This window comes from Vidua macroura, chromosome 9 (genome assembly GCF_024509145.1).
Source record: "Vidua macroura isolate BioBank_ID:100142 chromosome 9, ASM2450914v1, whole genome shotgun sequence".
Lineage (NCBI taxonomy): Eukaryota > Metazoa > Chordata > Aves > Passeriformes > Viduidae > Vidua > Vidua macroura.
Genome location: NC_071579.1, coordinates 3,315,166 through 3,336,848, shown reverse-complemented (window position 1 = coordinate 3,336,848; position 21,683 = coordinate 3,315,166). Strand labels below are relative to the sequence as shown.

Below are 21,683 nucleotides of genomic sequence, written 5' to 3'. Positions count from 1 at the left end.
CACTTCCAGGCACCATGTTTGCAGCTATAATGGCTGGGTAGCAATGAGCCACTCTAACTTGTGGCAAGTGTTCTATGAGCAGTAATTAAGAAAAGACAGATATCTACAGAATGGCTCCATCCCCCTGTGACAGCAGCAACAGTGAATGGAAGGGTTGTTGTTACAATTACACAGGTAAACTTGATTTGGAAGTCAATCGCTTTCAGAGCTCTGAAATGTTTGGTGAAGCTTTTCTAATGGGAGAAAGCCTATAAATCCAGAAGTATGTGACCCTTCTTCAAATATATTTTCCCCCTGTCCTTTCCTTGGCAAGCTGGCACCAGTTTGGTGCTTGCTGTCACAAAAGCACAAGGATCAGGGACTAAGTGAGCATCCTGTCAGATGCCTTTCATTAAAGTTTTGGCAAGGGCTTAAACACTGCACACAGGTAACATGTTTGTTTACTGGGATTTATCCAACAATTAAAAAAAAAATCTAGCTACAACCTCTACAGACCTCAGCACAAATTACAAAAGCAACTCATCTCTGCCTTTGAGCAGCTCCTGGTTTGTTAGAAGGTGAAGAAATACTATTTCCAAAAAGGCAGCAAGTGAGCCACACTCCCAGGATGTGCCTGGGGTGACTTCACAGCCACAGTCCATTTCTTATTGCATTAGTCCTGCTGACATACACAAGGAAACCAGGTTTTTTAGTCTGTGCTACTTCTTATAAGTGAGTGCAAGTGATTCTGTTGAACTCTGGGCAATTTAGATACAGTAAATGGAAGCTTGTACATGATTACTGTCATTAGGTTCTTTGTTTAATTCTAAATTGAAGTTTATCATATCCAAACTGTTAGCAGTATGCTGACCTGAATGCTGCACATGAAGAGCTTTACTTCTTCTGGGGAGAAGGTCACTTATCCTTTGAAAGTTTCCCAGGGCATCTATCTAAATCCCAGGATCTTCTCCTGCCCTTTCTGAAATCCTTTTGCTTTGACTAAGTTGCCTTATCCACACTTTACATTTTTATTCTTGGTTTCCTTTCTCCTTTCACTGACTTCTTCCAGGTTTGCACAAAATGGGGGGGGGGGGTGGGGGGGTGGGTACAATTAGTTGGAGTACTACCACATCACATAAAAATAAAATCTAAACACCCTACAACCCCAGCCAAGTTTTTATTGTCTAAGAAAAGGCTGAGCTGAGTGTCTTTGCAGCTTAGCATGAGCCTATTTGGTGCTTCAGTAGATTTTGTTTCATAAGAAGTTAACTCTTTGTATGTACTCTGCTGACAGTTTCAATTTATAGGTATTTAAATCAAAGGATGGATAGTGTGAATTATGTCCAGAAGCCAGATGAGGCAGCTTTTGGATTTGGCAGGACGTATTTACACAGTAACACTTAAATAGTTAATAAAAATGACAAGATTGTGCTTGTGTACCCTTCACGAAAGGCTCAATCTGGGCCATCTCAAGTCTAAAATAGGTTCTAAAACTTCAATCAACCTGCATGATATTGGAAAAGAAGTTACTTCCCAGACTGGGAAGAATGTGTTTGGATACCAAATAACACTGGCAATGCTTTCAGTTCCATAACATATAATGAAACAGCTATTTCTTTCAGATTCTTCCTTTTGGTACACTATTTTTTTGGGGTTTTGAGCATTTGAGGGGTAAACCAAAATTGTAGAAGCTATGAGAATTTAATCTATTGGAGAATTTTGTCCCAGTGGGAATCCTCTCACAAGTCCTTCACAGGCAGGCAGATGTTTTTGGCTCCTGCCTGTACCAAATCAATCCCATACTCTACAACAGCCATCTGCTAATATCTATCAGTTAGAAACAGGACTTCTTTTACATCAGGGACTCATGGATCACTCCCAAAGAGGATGTAATCTAGTAGTTTTTTACACAGTTTAGATACTTCAGCTTCCACAAAATATTTTGATTTTTTAAACAGTATTTCTTTGGCTGAAAACAAGCATATTTGAACAGAACAAGCATGTTACTTGAACAGAAAGGAAAATACAAGCTTCTGAATGCTGCTAATTACAAAAGAGTATCTTGCCAGTGGAAACAAAGCAATGCTAACGTGCACTTATTGCAAGCATGTGATCCTAAAAATGAGCTTTTATTAATTAACAGACTCCAGCTGCATTTTCTGTGGCACTGTCCTGGACATCTCCTCCTGTAACCTGTGATCAGCAGGAGGAGGATGGAGCTCAGGAACAGTGCTGTTGCAGTCACTGTGTGGCACATGACAGTTTCAGTTCATTGAATTTATGATGTGAAATTCCAATCCTGATTGTGAACATCCTCCCTCCTCTCCTCTGAAAATTAATTCACATGAACTCCTGATTAATAATAAAAGGCCCTGCCATCAGCATTCAGAGCCCCAGCCGGGGCTGTCATGGCTCAGAGGGCAGAAATCTGCTTAGAGCTACAGGAGAACCCAACTGAATTTGTGGCGTCTCAGTCTATGAATGTCTAAGCACTTCATCTGTTCACCAAAACACAACGTGCTGGAAGGAGATGTGCTCAGGCTGGACCGGGGACAGGGCTAGGTGGCAGTGTGCAAGCAGGGAAACCGAGGTGACAAATCTGGTACGGCCACAACTCCTGAAGGACCAACAGGAAACTGCCCCCACCAGGTGTTTACTCGTACCAAAAAAAGGATGAAGCCAGTTCACAGTTTTAGACTCTTTTTTCCTGGGGTTTTTGGCAATGCCTGTATTACCTCCCTGTGGGGGAATGGTGTTTTGAGTTTGATAAGCAGAGAAAGACTGGACAATGTCACTGTTTTTGGGAAGCTGGAAAGCCAGTGTCACTCATTTTCCCTCTGTCTGAGAATGATGAAAACTTGTGGCATGTGAGAATTCTCCTTCAACCTGAAGGTTCATAGGTCAAAAAACCTGTTTCACTCACTTCCTACTTCTGTTTGACCACACTTAGTGTATAAAGTGGGGAAAGGGAGGTATTCAAAAGATCTTACTCTTAAGATCAGGTATTCAGATGATCTTACTCTTACACTCAATACCAGTGGCTGCTGGTATTGCTGAAAATAACATGGAAACTAAGTTTGTGATCTGACATGCTACAATCCCACAATTAGACATCCACACTATCAGAAATGCAGTGGAAAGCTGTTTCAAAACAGATTACTCTGTCTCAACGACCAAGTGTTTGTCCAACTGTTGCAGCACCTTGTTACACTTCTATCCATGGAATTTTAAAAAGGAGTAGCAGTGAATTAATAAACAAAACAGATAAAAGATTGATGGTCCTTATCTTTTCTCCATACCTCCTCATCTGTGACATTCACATCCACTTTTTTTGATTGAATGGCTTTGGTTACATAGTCAATGTTGTTTTCTCTGCAGTAATCAAAAATGTTCTTGTCCTCTTCCCTATTCAGGAAACAAAAGCAAAAGAAGCACTATGTTACTGCACAACACAAAGGCCACATGCACATTATATGCTCTAACCTTGTTACAGACATTTCAGTGCTGTCATTGCATCAAAAGAGGCATCTAGTATTGCACATGCAGAATAATGTGCTTTTCCCCACCTCCCCCAAGGTTAAGAAACAGAAGATCCTGCTTCCTAGAAAAACAAAGGTTGTTTTTAAGAGTATTATGTCCAGACAAGTGTCAGTTTATTCCTGTGAGATGGCACAAGAAATGTATGAAGTTAGCCAGAAAAATCCATGTTCAAGTTCTGGTATAAATGACTGCAATCCCACAGAAGAGAAAAGGCTAAAGCTGCTGTTCTTGTAAGAGTCACTCTGGGTCACAACAAAACCCCATCCAGTGCCATCTACCCTGGACAGAGGCTACTAACGTGGCTTGGAGAAAACAGGAAGACAAACAGGAGACCTTCAAAACAATCTGTCCCTAAACACATGTTGGATCCTGGATACAACACCAGTAAGGGCTCACTTAGAACTGCTTGCAGGCAGAAAGATCAAATGATGGTGTCACAGGCACTTGAGTCATACCTACAGCTCCTCTTACAGCTAAAAGCAATACTCTGGCTTCAGACACAGTAGAACTTCCATCCTTACCTGTCAAACAAACAGCACCTCTAATGAAGTTAAGATCCTTCACAGATTCTTACAAGAATAATACCTTTAAGCATAAGTACAGTGATACCACTGTGCTGCTAGCAGGGAATAAAGAAAAGAGGCCATTGGTTTTCCAGAAGTAAGCCAAAAAGCCCATATAATCCTCTCTCTTTCTAGTTTCCAGATGAAAACCATGGTTCAAATTAGCCCATCAGCATTGCTGTGGGACTTGGCAGCTTCACAAGAGTTAAACACAGAGCTGTTGCCTCACATGACATCCCCAGTTTTCAATCACCTTAACTAAAGACCTTCTGGATGCTCAGCAGAACTCAGACTGACAGCCTCAGTTACTCAGAGAAAAGGGAGCTTGCTGGAGCTGGTCAGACCCAATAAGGAAGTCAGTCTGCTGTGGGCAGGAGAAATTCAACAGAGAAATTTGAGGACTGATCCCCTGCTGCTAAAAAGCAACAGCATTTCTGTTCACCTGCATTGCTCTTGAACTCGCAGGCTGGAGAACGCCAGGAAGGAAAAGTAAAATCTAGATAACATTTGCATTTTTGAGCAATGGGTTACAAACAAAAAGTGACAGTCTTCAACCTGCAGTCCCCCAAAAATGAAATGCCAGCAAGGTCATGTCCTCTGCAGAGTGCCATGACCCAACTTTGACTTTGTTTTTTATTGTTATGCATCTGGCTTGCTGTGTTACAGCCTGATTCTTCAGATCTCAAGCATCTGTGTCCTGCCACGGTGCCAGAAAAAAGGTGGAAAAAAGCACTGATACTTGCACCAGTGGCAGATCACTGCTTTCTCCAAAGCATTCACTTCCTCTGCTCTCCCTCTCACCTTGCTCCCTCAGTAACACTGTTCTCCAGCACATTACCACTACTCTTTGTACACAGGCAGTCCCTGCAGAGACACCTGGGCTGCACCTTTCTAGTGAAGAGCTGGGAGCCACAGAGGATTCCACACTCAGTGTTTAGGCCTAAGGACATTACAGGAGGCTCCCAGTTTCTTGACCAGTTTGTCATGAACTCATTTGTTGGAGGTCTTGCCCGCTCGTTACACATAAGCTCCTGGGAAACAGATCACTGAATTCTTTAAATGCAATTACCCTGAATTCCGGGAAAAAAAGAATCTCACAGCGGGATTAGAAAAGGCAAAAGCTTATACTGCTCAAGATGGAGCTTGACAGACTCATGATGGAGGTCACAAGACATGCCTGCCCCTGCTAACAAGGGCTGATGTGATATGCTGGGAAGTCCCTCCAGTCCTACCTTGTTAGTCCAACCTCTCCAGCACAGCCCTGGCTGCCGACAGCAGCCTTCTGGGAGAAGCTGCTTTTCAAACCATGCTGTACAGGAACTTGGTTCCCCACTGCACAGCCACACCTCCCTCATTTATTACAGATCACTTTTTCTTCCATAACACCAAAGCAAAACCCAGTCCCTTCTCACTAGAGAGGCCCACAACCATCCCCAGTTGCTCCTGGGTGATTTTCCATGTCACAACCATGAGCTCGGGCTGTGCCCTTCCCTCCCTGGCAGTGATGCCACCTGGTCATTCCACATGCTGCAGAGCCCTGGCAGAGCTCACAGGGCAGCACCAGAGGTAGCAGCAGGGACGTGGCAGCCATAAAGCACCTGACTGTGCTCCATAGGGAGCATCTGTAGGGTCTGCGCCAGCAGAGAGGGCACAGCAACCCTGACCTACCAGAACCAGCCCATTTTCCCACCACAGCCTCCAGACAGGACTTTTAAAGTCTTTTCCTGAGGATATTATTGTCTGTAAGGGGAAAATGACCTGACACAGCTATTTGGATATGATTTCGTTTTCTGGAATAACCAACTCTGCAAATGATCTATATATCCCCATTCCAAAACACCACTTTTCTTGCAGAAGTCTCCACAATGGAGTTAATCCAGAATACCAATTTCCCCACCTGAAGATAAGGTTTTGGGAAATTTTGTTCTTCTACTCTGCATTTATTTCTCAATCTTTAAACCATTCCTTTGCTCCTGATGCCCTCCTCAAAAAAATTAAGCATATATTATATCCAACTTTTCTATAAATATTAACGAAGAGAAACAAGTGCTTTCCGGTCACAATGAGAACATTTTACCTACAAATAAAGTAATTATATGAAGCTGCACTCCAGACATTTAAAACAATTTGATCCAGCTAAAACCAGAAAGGGAAACTGAGGAAAGAGATCAGAAGAGTTAAACCCAGATTTTTGGAGAGACCAATGCTAGGGAAGACATTCTTCTTGGATGGTGTGAATGGAATAACGACAAGTTACTGTTACGTGCTGACTTTGCATTGAAAACCACACAGTACAAATAAGAAACAGAGCTTGAAAACTTGGCAACTCATTTTTTCCCTTCCTTTATTTTACGCGTGTGTATGTGTATATAATAATACCTCCACTGTAGTAGGTAGAGGAAAAGAAAAATGATGCAATGATTTTATCAGACCAGTTCCTAGCAGGAATTTGTACTCTACATAAAACTGGCAAGGCCCATAACAGCAGCAAGGCCCAGAAAGTGGTAGAAACAGGCAAAAACCAGACAGAAACATGTAAGAAATACAGAAGTGACAGTGCAAAGACATGCTTAGATCATGTTACGGGGGAGGGAACCCATAGCATTTCCATCAGTATTTTCAGAAAAATCTCAGTTTACATAAAAAATGTAGTATTCAGGACTTCTTGAGATGAGAAACACCATGAAACTCAACCTAATGGAGATGTGCACAATAATGCAAAACCTGTAGCTAAAAGGAAGACTTGGATGCAATTTTCTTTCCATGTCAAATTGTTGAGATAAAAAGGAGTCTTCAAGTCAGCAAGCACCTGACTGTCAGTAAAGGTGGGTAGAGCTTTTATATCTGTTTCCTGAGGATGGCCAGAGAATTTCTCTTCTCCCTTGCTGATGGCCCCCAAAGCTATTTCCTTGTGCTCTCCTCCATCCCAGTAAGAGATGATAATTCTGATTTAAACATGAGTTGAAGCGTACCTATTGCCTTCAAATAACACATGGGCAGCTTTTTCCATCCTTGAATAAAAGGATTTGGAAGAACTTAAACCAAGTCATCTCTCCCCAGGCTTAGAAGGCTTTGCAAGCTTTCTCCATAGGCTGTCCAAAACACACGTGTTGAGCCAACAGGTTTAAAACAGCTCATGGAAAAGATCTGCTGCCAGTTGATAATTTCCTTCTTATCTGGAGTGCTGTAAAACTCTTTGCTTTCCAAACAGCACCAAGGCTGCCACTGAAAAGGGCAAAGAAGAGATTTGAAATTCCCATTATTTTACCCTTGTGCAGAGAACACCCTCCAGGTTTGCCCTGTCCCCTTCCTCCCCCTCCGCAGGTTACCTCCAGCGCAAGGCTCAGGGCAGAGGACTGAGACCAGGTTCTACTCTGGGCATCCTCTCCCGTTTTCCTGGGACCGGTCCAAGGCACATCCCAGTGGATTTGCTGTGGAGCAGCCCCGGGTGCCGCTAACAGGTGGCTTCACCCGTGAGCTTGGCACGGCGCTGCCGAAGGAGCGGCACGGCGGTGGAGTGGAACGGGACGTGTGCGGGCAGCCGAGAGGCACTCGCAACACTCCTGTTTATGTCAAGGCCCTCAGCCCCCCAAGGGACCTATTTTCACATAATCTATAATTATCTCTTCGCTTTAATCGCCTCGTCACTTCGGAGGCTCTCCTGGGCACAGGAAGAGGAAAAGCTCATTAACTGAACCTTTTCTCCTCTCTCCAGCCACCCATAGCTTTTAATTGCTTGGTGTTGTTATTATCTATCAGTGCAACTGGGATCATTTTCATAAGAAAGGGTGGTGGGAGGGAAGGAGGCAGGAGCAGGTCCCTGAGGTACGCTCCACAGACAAACCTTTGCTTTCTCAATTATTTATGCCAGCTGAGGTTTTACAAGTTGAATAAATCCATAACTCAAGTTTATTTTGAGCCGGCAGGCCGTCCCGAGGGAAGTGTTGCCCACTTGCCGGCACACTCGTGTGCCATCCCTCTGAGAGCCGCCGGGACATGGCGGGACATGTGTCATCCAATTCCCCACCCATCGCACGCGCTTCAGCACGGCACCGCAGAGGAAGCGGCCAGGAAAACGCTGAGTGGGAGCCTCCACAGAAGGATGTGCTCTCCAAAGGGAAGGCAGGCCTGAGCCCTTTGCACAACAAAGCAAAGCCCCAAAGGTCATTGCTCCAAGGAAAGTAAAAAGGGGGGAAGCAACAAACTTGGCAATCATCTTAAGGTGAAAAGATTGGTCCGCTGAACATCACCATGACAGCAGCCCTTTCTAAGCAACACTGACCTGAAAAACCCCAGGTCCCAGCTGCCAGGACCCACAGGTGTTTTGCTTGAGCACATCACAGGCTCCACAGAACCAGGAAAGCTCTTCCTAAGGGATTGCACAGCCCAGCACTTATGTGAGTGACACATCTGTGGCACAGCCACCCACACGCACAACACCAGCCCGTAACTCCCAACACAGATGCCGCACGTCTCTGCAGCTTTACACTCATTTCCAGTGCTGGTGTTCCCAAAAGTAGCGCTGGAGGGAGATAACAAAACCCCAACTGTGCTCTGGAGCACTGGGCTCATCCCAAAAGCCGTCGCTGCTCTGAAGCGGCATCCTTGCAATGGATGCTGGAAGCAGCTCTTTAAAATTCAGCAGCCTTTGTGCCTGACCACATGCAGCGACCTCTGGTATTTTCTGCCAAAACAGTTCATTCGTCTCGCACAACAACTAATCAATTCCCAAGGCCATCCATCACGGGGGCTCACACGAGCCGGCCCGGCAGCAGGACCAGATGGCGGCTGCGTTAGTGGGATTAATACAATTCTGATGGATTGCACGGCATCAGGCAGGTCCTGCGCACTGGGGGTGCCCGCTCCGCACCCACATCCTAAATGTTTGCCCCACTCATGACTGGGGCTGCTGCCAAATGTCTGGGGAAGGGTGGTAGTTTTGACCAGAAAAGGGCTTCTTCAGCATCCCTCTGATGGATGGAAGAAGTAAAACACAGCTCTGGGAGGCCTCTGTGCTGACTGGCAGATGTCATTCCCATCCTAGCATGCCAAGGCCCTGAGGAAGCAGCTCGTGGCAGAGTGCAGGAGGGCTCCTCTAGTGGAAGTGGAAAGGGACACGGACATTTGGCAACGTTATTTCTCAGTCTCCACCTGCCAAATCAACGTATTTGTTTCCTGAAAACACTTAGAAACTGCCTACTCCTTGCCCCAGCTTAAAAAAAATACTGAAAAATAAAGCTGGATTTCCAAGGCTGTGGTTTTTTTGGCATATCTCTCAGATTGTGAATTGAATGAGATTTATACTGGTAACACATAAGTCAACCTCAGATCACTGGTCATTTCCCAGGTTTGTGAAACTCCAATTATAGTGCTTTGATTATGAAAGAGCTCCACTACTACTGCTTTGTTCTGGTAATAAGACCAGAAAAGGGACATAAAGCTTTATGTATCAGTAAAAAAACCCAAACCACTGCTATACTCAGCCTGAAATCACTGATAATTTCTAAATTTTTTCTTCCAAGGGAACCTCCAAGTCCCATCATCAGTCACCAGCATGCAGGAGTTTTATGCAATGCCTGCAGGGAGATAAGTGATTTGCAGAGAAACCCACAGGCAGAGCACTATGCTAATACATCCTGCAACTGCTCCCCATTACTCACTGGGGGTACTTGAGCTCTTTATTGCCAGGGTTTATTAATGACTCCTAATTGATGACCAGTGCCCAGTACCCCAAAGTAAATAACTGCTACGTCTCATTAGCTCAAGAGACCTTCTCCTGATTTGAAGGCTGATCTATGAACACACAAATTGCACTGATTTACCCGAATCTCTCTCTAAATTGATTCAATTAGATTGGTATAACCTGTTTCTGTGGATGGTCTTGAATTTATTTGGAATCAGTGCAATGTAATGTGAGCCAGACTGACCATTTTTCTATCTTGTTCTCAATTAGAAACATTTGAGATAATTAGTGATAAGGAAAAAATGTGCCCCTGGCATCACTGGAGTTCCTCCTACTGCTGATCCACTTTAGGACAGGGTATGGTAAACTTCACTTTGTCCATCATTTAGATCTGCATCCTAAACCCCAAGCATTTCATTCCACAAAAGGAATGTAAGCATTATTTAGGAATCATTTTAGACACTCAGTTTGAAATCAATGGCACTGCTGCTTTGCTGCTAACTACTGCTGATGGCAAATTAGGGGTTTATTCTATTTAAAATATTCTATTCTATTTAAAACATTCTATTCCATTTCTTTCCACTTCATATTACACAGCAACAACTTGGAGGGCTTTAATTGTTTGATAAACTGTTCAAAACATTCTGGTAAAGAATAAAAGAAGTGAACCTGCCTAGGTGACCCTTCAAAACTCTGCACCTGCATTCTTGTCTCTCTCCCCTGGTGCAAGCTGAGGTTGTGGCTCCAGATAAATCAGCAGCCTTTTCCTACCTTTGGATCAGCAGAATCCTAAAGGGCACATGGTAGGCTGTGTTTGGCAGAGTAATACCTGCTTAGAAATTGCTTCCAGCAGTCTGTCAAGACTCAGGGCTGATGAGGAGTTGAGTTTTAGCTTTTAGTACACAAAATAAGTGGTTTTTCTTAGTTATTCTTTAGTGATCCTCTAACAAGAAAATACTTATGCTATCAACAGCGCTGGGAAAAACACTAAAGTGGTTTGATTTCTATTCAAATTTTTGCAAGCTTGTTGGACCCACCATAGACAACTGAGTCAATAAAAGAGTCTGCACCAAAGTTTCTTTTCTCAGATAGGAGGTTTTGATGGAGCACACACATACCCACTGAACTGACAGCACTGGATTTACCCAGAGCTACCAATGTGTTAAAGTTCATCTTGGCTCAAGCTAATCAGTTTTCTTTCCCCTTAAAATGTTTCATCTTCTTCCTCTACAGAAAATGCCTTATTTTTTAATGATAACATTCTGTTTAATGAAGTATTACTAAATGCTAAGCTTATGTTTTTCTAAGTAACCACTCACAGTCTCACAAAAGTCACCCCTCTCAGGTACAGCTCTAGACAAACCTGGACACCAAACCTAATGTTTAGAGTCACTCCCTCTTTGGTTTATCTGCTTGTAGGTTTGGTACCGGAGCGATTTTGCTGTTTAAGGCTATGCTTTTACGAGTGGAATTATCACACTAGAGATGTGCCTATACTTGCATGTTTATTCCCTGTTCCAGGAAGAGAATGAACAGTAGACAAAAGAACCAGGAAATGTGAAGCTGTCCAGCTCTGTGGATAGATGATGGTGACACTTGCTCATTCCTGTCTTGCAAGGAAGACACTGATGCCTGGCAGTCAAATTGAGCTGACAGAGTACATGAATTTCCACTCTGCCAGTACAGTCAGGACACTTCATCCAACAAATTTCAGCAGAACCACCCTATTCCAGCTGTGTGGGAGACTGCACCTGCCTACAGCCTCATTTGTAAGGACAGCTGTGCTGTGCTAAACAAACAGCACCTATGTTACTCATAGTATGTTTGGAAAAATGTATTTGCAGCTGTACTCTTGGAAATAAAAACAAACACATGTAAAGATTTAGGCTGGTCAAGTCAACCAGAGCAAACTCTGTTTTTCTGTACATTATTCTGTATTTCAAACCCAGGAAATGGCATAGGCAGCACTTGGGATAACCAAGACTGACAGCAGTGTAGGGATTTGCTCTACGCCTAAAAGGAGAGCTTGAACGGGATTTAAACCACAAACTGAGAGATCAAGGATATTGGCTGAGACCTGCACTCATGGAGCAGGGACAAAAAAAGAGCTGGTGGCCAGCACAAGTGCCATTCCTCAAACAGTGTGTTAAACCAAGGTCACATCTGACCACCTCTGCTCAAGGGCCAGGGTAAGTCAAAGATGTGCTGGCTCTCCATGCAAGGGAAGGAAGCTATTCCTGGCCAAATACTCCACTCCACTCTAAAGTGGATTGCAATCCCCAGGGAAATGCCTGCATTACTGCCAAGCACACAGCTGCCACCCTGACTGCTTACAACAGCTGCCTCCATTCCTACCTGAGCCCTTTGCAAAGGGTTTGGAGCCACCTGATCAACGTTTCTGTTGGTTGGTTTGTGACAACAAGTCAAAGAAATGCTGTGCTACAGTTTTAACTCTTTAGGTAAGTTCTCAGCTGGAGGCTGCACGTCGAGAAATCAGTGTTTACACTTCCTGGATGTAAAAAGATGCAAGACATTCATCAAAAAATGGGATCATACACACGTAAATGAGTGACTACATGATGGGAAACACTGTCAAAAATTTAGTCTTCTCTGACTGTTCATTTTAACTAAAAATATGATTCTAAAATTTCCTCCACTAAATCATTTAGGTATTGGTATATTATACCCATGATTAGTAGCCAGGAACAACAAAAAAATAAACCAAATGAAAATCATCCAGGTGTCCTTATTCAGTACCTATTGTCACTTATTACTTGTATCTTGACAGTTTTAAGTAGCAGCCACTTTAGTTCAGTAAATGCAGAGCTGGCTTTTCTAACTGCAGAGCCTAGAAAAAAATTAATTTGATATAAGGCACAAACTGTCCCTGAAGGCAAACATTGTCCAACACTAAAACCTTCACTGAACAGTCCCTAATGAATGTATTGGTAAAGAAATAACTATTTGAAAAAGGTAGTGCCTGAATAGCTTTCTCTTAAAAATACCCAATATTACCTTTTTTTTAAAAGCCATATAACTGAAAAATGGGAAGCCTTACCCTTCCCCCACATCTTGTGCTAGGGAAAGGTTACTACCTGGCAATGATACAGGCAGATATTGATTTAAATGATTATGGACCTGAAAAGTTCTTTCCTGTAATTTATTATCCTGTTGTAGTTGCCACCACACTTGTGCAATATTAAAAAAAAACCTTAAAAAAATGACATTAGAAAAACACAGTTTTAATCTGAATTCCAGCACAGATAATCACCTGATTATTTCTTCTTCTTGATATAATGAGCTGATGACTGGGCCTCCAAATACAGTTTTGCTTTCCTTTCCCCTCTTCTCTGGTGTCTGAAAGAAAAAGAAAGATTGGTCCAGCATCCTGGCTCCCACCATATTCCCAACTCTCATTCCCAGCCCTGGCCCCTCAGGACCCAAAAGCTGAGCCTCTGTGAGGCAGCATAATATTCTGTTACTAGATTGCAAAGCTTGCCTTTATAAATCTATTTAATATAGATTTAAAATTAAATTTTATAATGGGCAGCATTTCCAAATGATTTACTCCCAGGAACTCTAGGATTCTGAATGATTCCCACCATAATAGAAATGAACAATTAGAATAATGATTGATCGATATGGACCCCCAGGCCTACCTTTTCAAAAACCATCCTGCAGCCTGGGATCTTCAATTGCCTGACTTTACATTGATGCCAGACTTTCAGCAGGGTAAGTGCCTGCTGTCTGAAAGCCTGACCCAATTAGGGGGTGCAGGGAACCAGAAACCCCAACTCTTCCATAGCATTAAGTATTTTGGTTTTCAGATAAGCAGCCAAAACTGGTTTGGAATTTGCAGCAGCAATTCCTTACAAAACCATTGCAACTTGCTGCTGCCAGTGGACAGGTCTGAGGCTTTCTGTGATGGCAGTGTCACACTGAGGATGAAAAAGATCAGGAGCAAACTCCCAGCCTCTTGCAGCTTCTCTGTAGCTGCAAAACACAGAATCACAGAAACCTAGAATGATTTGGGTTAGAAGGGACTTTAAAAATCATCTAGTTTCACTCTCCTGTCATGAGCAGGGACACCATCTACTGGACCGGGCTGCTCTAAGCCCCATGCAGCCTGGCCTGGAACACTCCCAGGGATCCAGGGGCAGCCACAGCTTCTCTGGGCAACCTGTGTCAGGCCCTCCCCACCCTCAGAGGGGAGAATTTTTTAATGATATCGAATCTAAACCAACTCTCTTTCAATTTGAAGTAATCCCCCCTTGTCCTGTCACTCCAGCTACTGTAAATAGTCTTTCTGCATCTTTCTTGTAGGTTCCTTTCAGGTACTGGAAGGGCACAATTAGATCACCCCAAAGCCTTGTCTTGTCCACTGAACAATCCCAGTTCTCTCAGCCTTTCCTCATAGGAGAGGTGCTCCATCCCTCTCATCAGCTTCGTTACACCCAAAAGCATTGCTGTCCCATCAGAATTCTACCTAGAAAGATGTTGTGGGTTTTTTTTTTTAAATAAAGCATACTTACATTTGTCTTTCTTCCTGCTCCTCAGGTTGCTTTTGTTTTAAAACAATATACTAGCTCCCTATAATACATTCACTTTTACATTCTGCCCAGACTGAGCCAACCAGTTCCACCTTTCAGTTCTCCTGTACCAGCCCAAAGCCATAACATTTGGTTTGCAGATCTCACAGACAAACTTCTTTATAAGAACACATGGAAAGGAAATTGGCTTTGAAGACCATTCCATGGCAAGTAGGCTCACTCTAATTTAGAGCACAAAGTGACATGAAGTTCTTCTCCTTCAAGGGAAAAGGCTTCAGAGTCTTTACAGTGCAGTGCCCCTCTTAAAAAATTATTTAGCAGGGAACCTTACTGTCCATCAATTACTTTGATTCCACTAATAAAATAAAATTAATTTCAGATAACCTGAAAGTGCACAGAAGAGTTATTCCTATACAATGAAGCTATACTCACTACTAGTCTATCCTGTTTGATACAGAGGGATGATGGGCATTCAATCAGTGTCAAAAACTGCAGAAAATTTTTAATCTATATTATCTCTGGCCACTCTAGTTCTTGGTTGTTGCTTTTTTTCCAAGTCAGAAAAAACATTTGAAAAAATACATTTAATCTTTCTAGAGGCAGAAATTGTTTAAAAAAAAAATTTTCTAGGATTAAGTTCACCTTCTTTGCACAACAAATGCATTTCTACCAAAGATTAATCAGGTTGACTGAGTACACATAAGGTCATCAGGAAACTTAGTGATAAAAACTTTCCCAAAAACATTCAGGCAAAAACTTCTCTGGTTTTTAATCCATATACAAGTTACTTTGTCCAAGTAGCTTTCATCTCATCTCTTTCACACAGAAATACGTAATTCAATAGTCAATTTATGAATGTTGAAGCAAGCTTATTCCATCACAGTCCTTGATATGTAGAACAAGTTTATGAAGAAGGTCCAGGAAAATATTCTGTTTTCTCAGTATTTAGCCATGAAAACAAAGACAAGGCTCCACCATTCATCCTCACTGGGCTTTCAAAGGGGAATGTGTCCGAGCTTCCCCAAAGAAGTTACCTCTGCTGCAGCACAGACACAAACTGGTTTCTTTCAAGGTAGACACAAACTGGTTTCTTTCCAGCTGCCTTTGACAACCTGCCTATCCATGAGCTCATTGCCCACTTCCAAAATCCTTGCAGCCCAGCCTGCCAGGACTCCCATGCAATATCTGAGCACGATGTTCCAAACTCGGTGACACAAAAAGTGGAGCAAGAAGCAGCAGTTCACTCCAAATCACGTCACAGCTACTGACAGCACTGACAACAACTGGTGTTTTTATTTCTTGTTCATCCTGAAGGGATCAGATGCCCTTTTCCTTCTTAAATACTTTGATATTTTTACAGCAAAAGAGAGTTTTTAGGGCTACTTATATGCAGGTAATGACTCATGAGTTTAAAGTCACACTCCCCCGCAAACCACAATGAAATTAAAAACTGACAAATTTCCTGTCTCCTCAGTTAAAAAAGCACTAATAATTAACTATGTGGCTCTCAATTAAGCCAGCTCCATTTCTTTCACTGCTGGCAGCACTGTCCAGAAGCACTGCAGATGCACATGTAACTAATAGTAGTTAAGGAATAGCAGGATCCAGGGTTTCCATAATTTGGAACCTGAACCCAAGGGAGATGACAGCAGTAGCATCCACAGTTGGGCCATGGAGGAGAGGTGCTGTAGGAATGGCAAAATTGGTGTGGACTCCATAAAGACGTTGCTCCATGCCAGCTAAAAACTGTGGGAATAACGAGGAATTTGTGACAGCATGTGAAGACACCTTGGAGGACTGCACTTGTGTGCCAAAGCACAGGCAGTGGCATATAAGAAACAGGGGAAAAGATGATAGAGAAGTGTAAGACATGCCTTAAACAGTGAAATTTCTCATGCTTTCCCCTTGCCCACTGATTCTTTGTGGCTGGTGTACAATTAAGGCTGATGTCAAAGTCACTCCTCCTGTGACAGTTAACTTTGGTGGGTGGGTCTGACTGGCCAAAACCAGCATAAATCACAGGCAAATTTGGCTTCACTGTGCAGTAAACGTACTCCTGAAGGGACATCTTCAACCCCCCCTGACTCCAGATGGGCTCAGGGACTGGCACAGGGAACTCCACTAAGCCCAGAACTACTCTTCTCAAATGTCACCAGGAATGCCAGGAGAAAAGCCACACTCCTCCAGGAACAGACAGTGGAGCATCCCTGTCCCTGCCTCAGTGCACTTGGATTTGTCAATAACAGACCAGCTTGATCCAAGGGACAATGGCATCCCGGCTGGCTGTCACTGGCAATGCTGCTCCAGGCAGCCTCAAAGCCTGACAACCACTTTCAGAACAAAATGGAAATACAGGGACTAATATTTGCTAACATCATTAATTCTTTTTTTCTTCTCCACTCCCCCTTCTTGCTTTATCCACCATGTCAAGATGTATACTTTTAAATTGTTGTCAGCCATAAAACAGACGTCGTGGCCCAGTTCAGAGGTTAACATATAATGACAGACACATTAAAAACCCTGTCCAGTGCCTCACTGAAAATTTCAGCTCCATCTTCTCTTCAACAAGACAGTGGTTCAAACTCACTTATAAGCTTTAACAATATTAAAGCCTAATCATGATTGAAAAATAAAGGAGAAAGAGAAGATGGTTTTATCATATTAAGCATTATGGAAATGCAAAACAAGTAGAGACAAACATTTTCTTTGCAAGGGTTTTGTCACAAAACTCTCCCATGATTGCAATAATGATCCATTTTTCCTTTGGCATTTTTGGGGATTGGGATGAAAATTATCATTTAAGAGGAGGAGCAGTAGTTTCCTGATGGGGGTTGGTTTGGTGGATCAATCTCTTGCCCTATCCCTGAAGACAGGACAAGGATGGATTGTTTTTCATTTCCATACCCAAGGTTTGTTCCAATCTACACAAAAAAGGCTACAACAGACTTAACAAGATGGCAAATTCATTGGTCCTCCCAATGACCCACTTCAAGCTCGAGAGCCAGAAGTAGCTATAGATATGCAAATTAAGTCACTCTCAGTGATTAGCTGGGATGGAATGGGACACAGACATTTACATGCAGGGCAAGGGACTCCTAATTCTGACAGAAGGAAGGTACAGAGAAGTTCTACAGAAATACTACAAAACAGCAGGAACAGCACAAGTTTCAGTAAAGCCTAATGAAAGACCATAATTTCCAGTTAACAGAAGAGCTAGATCCCAGGCATGAGTTAAATGTAGGGCACACCAGTTTTATCCAGAGCAACATGGGAACTCTGCCTGGCTGTTTTTGCATGCCTAGACACCCAGCAAACACAGCAATAGCTATTTGACAAGGCACGTGGCTGTGTTGGACTGCACATCTATCATCCCCCCAGTTCCCACACATCTCGCTCTGGCTTTTCTCAACACCCAAAAATCTTTAAATAATTTCTCATAAATACATATTTAAGAAGAAGAGAAAGCCATCAGCAAAAAAAGGTTCATCTCTTCAAAATACTTATCTTCAATGGCTAATGTCTTAAAATGGTCAAGACTGAGGTTTTTCAGCTTCATGCACCTCGGAAATAGAAAAGTGAGACAACTTAAACAAGAGTGATCCATCAGGATCTCATACCTGATCCACCACACCACATGGAAGAAGTTTGCACTACTTATTGTATTATTTTCCTCTTCCTCCAAGCCTGATGCAGCTTGAGCCAGAGCAGCAGCTGTGTCCAGCTTTATAGGATGCAGACAAGGAATACTCCTAACAAAATGACCCCAAGTCAAAGCTTCTCAAGCATTTCTGCAGCAGCAAATGCGTAGTGCCGATTCCAGTCTGCATTTGTGCTGCACAACTCACCTTTCTTCAGCTCACCTGTTCCTCCAGTGCAGGTGTCAGCCTGGCACATTCCCTGGCCTTCCTGCATGGCCAGGCACAGAACCCAGCCCTGGGCACAGGGACACATCACCTTGCTCTGTACCTGTCTGCAAGGTGCACACACAGCAGCACTCTCCTTGGCAGGAATGTGGTAGCCTTCAGCAGCCACCAAAGAAGCCACCAAAATCTGTCATTGGCCTTTCAAAGTGCTGCAGGGCTTAGAGGTGCAACCAAGGGGTCCTGAGCCACCAAGCCTGGAGGAGCTGCAAATTGCTGGATGCTCACAGAGGTCTGCTTGGCAGGGGTAGGAGAAACCCTGGCCCATGTCCCAGCTCCCCAAACTACACTGGGAGGTGTAGCAATTCCAGTCTGCTGTTATGGCAGGACAGGTGATGTGCTGGAGCCCTATCCAGGCTCACAGGAAGGTACAAGTAAATCCCTGATATGTGCTGACTGAATTGAAATTAAGCTTGTATAGTGTCAAGTGAGAAATTTGACAGAAAACACTTCAGACCCAAGAGCAGACCTGCTCTGCTGGCCACCATATTCCCCCCTAATGCTCTGGATTAACAATTCTCTATTTGAGGAGTGAAGATTATTGGGGAGACAACAAGAATATGCAAACTCTCCTAAAGTTTCAGACATTCGCCCCCCTCCTCTCCCTGTGTGCCACGGCCCGGCCATCCCCCTGGGAAGGGAACTTGGGCAGAGACTAATTGTATTTGACAGCAGCAATTACACACAAGGCTGGAGATTAGAAGCTCGTTAATTGTGTGTGCCATAATTGCTGCCGTCTTTTCCTTTGCTAGTTAAGGCCAGTGCCAGGAGAGCCACGGGGAGGAGGGTGCTCTCCACCCCAAACGCAGGTGGTCCGAAGATGAGAGCCCTGGGATGGGGAGGAGATGTCCCTTGTCCCCGTAACAATGCGGGAGGCTCCCGACCCCGGAACAAAGCGGGAGGCTCCTCCGGCAGCGCGGCTAATGAGGCGTGAAATGAGGACAAACAATGTTCTCTTCCAAAGGTATTTTCCACCTGTATCCTTCTGACTTTACAGCTCGGCTGAACTTCACGCTACTTGCAGGAAATATTAACCCTTTGGAGGTGATGCTACCACAGGAAATATATCTTTAACCACTTATAAAATTGGGCGTTGTTTGACATTGTTTAAATTCATCAAATGCTTCCTTCCTAAGATGTGAGCTCAGCATTTCTCACTCTCTTTACTGACCACTGTAAGGCAGGAACACCCAAATAAGATATAAATCCCTCCTGGCTGAGGACAGCCTCTGCAAAGCCACCTTTCACAAGAGGCTGCCGTACCCTCCACACCAGCCCCATTAATGACTGTCATAAACAGACTATTTTAATATTACTCGCTCAACAATCCCTCTTGGCTCCCAGCAGCAGCTCGGCCCCAGCGTGCACATGAGTCAGCACCTGGAGCCTTTTCAAGAGCCCACTGAGGATCTGAACAATCTGAGCAAACTGCCCGTGAAAAATGCCAGCACCCTGCATGATAACGTGTTTTTTTTTTTTTTATGTTGAAGTTAATATTCCAATTAATTAACTATTTAGTTAATAATATTTAAATATTTAGTTAATATCCCAATAATGTCTACGTAAAGTTTTCTGGTACTTTTAAGTCTCATCACAGAATTTCCCTTTAAAAAACACCATTTAAGACAGGGAGAATATTTTCCAGATTACAGTCAAAAAATAAAAACCGACATACTGTAAGTAATGTCGTAATTAAACAGTGCTGTGATCTAAAGCAAAGCTTTGCAGATTACTCATTTAACTATAATGGCTTAATTAATAACTGCACCATAATCACAGTTGGAAATTAGTAGTAAAGACAGCCAGGGGAAGGGAAATAAATGCAAAATGTGTAAGATAATTTTGAGCAAGTCTTATGTTTACTAGGAGCTGTGATTTCATGACTCACTGTACACATTTTAGCATATGAGTGGAAGGAAATACTACACTCAAAAAAAGCCCTAAAAGCAGTGGCTTCCCACAGTTTTTGGTTTGTGGAGCATTTTTTTAAAAAGGAAAAGCAGACACGGAGGTGGCAAGCACAAGACCACCAGCAGGCTCCTTTCCTCACATTCTTTTCACGGACTCTGCCAAACTTGCATATTCCCAGTGCCTGCAGCCCAAAGGTTGAAGTGAGTGGTGTTGTTTGGACCCTGTGAGCATGAAGGAAACCAGGTCGGTCCTGGAGCAATCAATCCCTTCTGTCCCATCACCTGTATGAAAATCCATGAATGTCCAAGCAGAGGGGACCAAGCTACAGACACAAACACAGCCTGTACTGCAACTGCTGGGGGTTTTGCCAATCTAATACAAGATATTTATAGAGATTTACACAGACGTTTGTACGAGCAAGAAATATATTCTGAGCCAAGCTGGAAATATGAATAACTCCGTGGCTTGGGATGAAACAGGCACTCTGAAGCCTGTAAACTGAAGGCAACCCTAACTTCTGGTAAATAAAGGACATCAGCAGCCATCCTCTGCTTTCTGGAGTGACACTGGGCCAGACGTCACTGCAGAGGCCAACATCCCCACTGGCAAAAGGAACAGCTGTGAGGCTGCTAGACCAGAGCCATGGACATTTGTTTCCCACAGCACATCTTGGTCGTGAAGGCAGAGGGTGGATTTATGAGGTCTGCAGGCACAGAAATGGCAGAATGAAGAGATCTTCACTTGTCCCAAGCAGGAACAAGGAGATTTCCAAATGTACAGTGCAACCCTTGGCAGGGTCAGCCAGAGGGATGCAGGATCTGGAAGCAGCTGCCATTGGAGCAGCCCTTAGTGCTGAGCACTGAGGCTGTGCCTGAGCCTTTCCCTGCCTTTGTGTTGGTTAGTTCAGCTCAAAGTACCTATAGGATGCTCCAGAGACATTTGAGGAGTGCCACCTTTCCTTAGAATAGGAGTAATTTGGTACAACAGTGTCCAAGCATCCAAGTAGGAGACAACAGCTGCCCTTTTAAAGGAAAACTTTTTCCAATCTAAGAGACAAATAGCGTTTACATTATATTAACCAATCTGTTAGTTAACATCCAAACAAAATCTTAATCTCCAGTAATTACACTCAATACTTCCTTGATATTTCCTGCAAAGAGCAAGCTAAACATAGCCACTTAACCTTTTTCTAATTCAAAAAGCAGTATTTTCACTAAAGAAACAGCTTATGCTATAGCTTATGTTGTACACAAAACAATTACAGCTGGTTTCTCCTACCCAAAAGCATATGCTATTTTTAATTAACACACTCCTTCTTGTAAACCAGCCTTTGCCCTGCCATGTGAAGCAGCAGGGTACACAGACCCTTCCTGAGCTTGAATACTTTCAGGTAAATGTCTACAGCTCCACACCTAAACATCAATATATTACATATTCCACAGTAAGATAAACCTGCAAGTTCTACCCAAGTTCCTGAATTTTTAAGAGCCTCTGACACAGCAAGCTGAGAGTCTTGCAACAGCTTCAATTACTTGGA

The 21,683-nt window shown here is 43.4% G+C and overlaps 1 protein-coding gene across 2 annotated transcripts in view; it reads right to left on the bottom strand.

Moving 5' to 3' along the window:
- Positions 1-21,683, bottom strand: part of ACBD6 (acyl-CoA binding domain containing 6) — an 81,247-nt gene that overhangs the window by 43,044 nt on the left and 16,520 nt on the right. For both annotated transcript variants that reach the window (XM_053985479.1, XM_053985480.1), the window contains exons 4-5: positions 13,037-13,122; positions 3,279-3,384 (exon numbers count right to left, since the gene is read on the bottom strand). In XM_053985479.1, the coding sequence (XP_053841454.1) occupies positions 3,279-3,384; positions 13,037-13,122 (192 nt within the window). The remainder of the gene's footprint in view (positions 1-3,278; positions 3,385-13,036; positions 13,123-21,683) is intronic.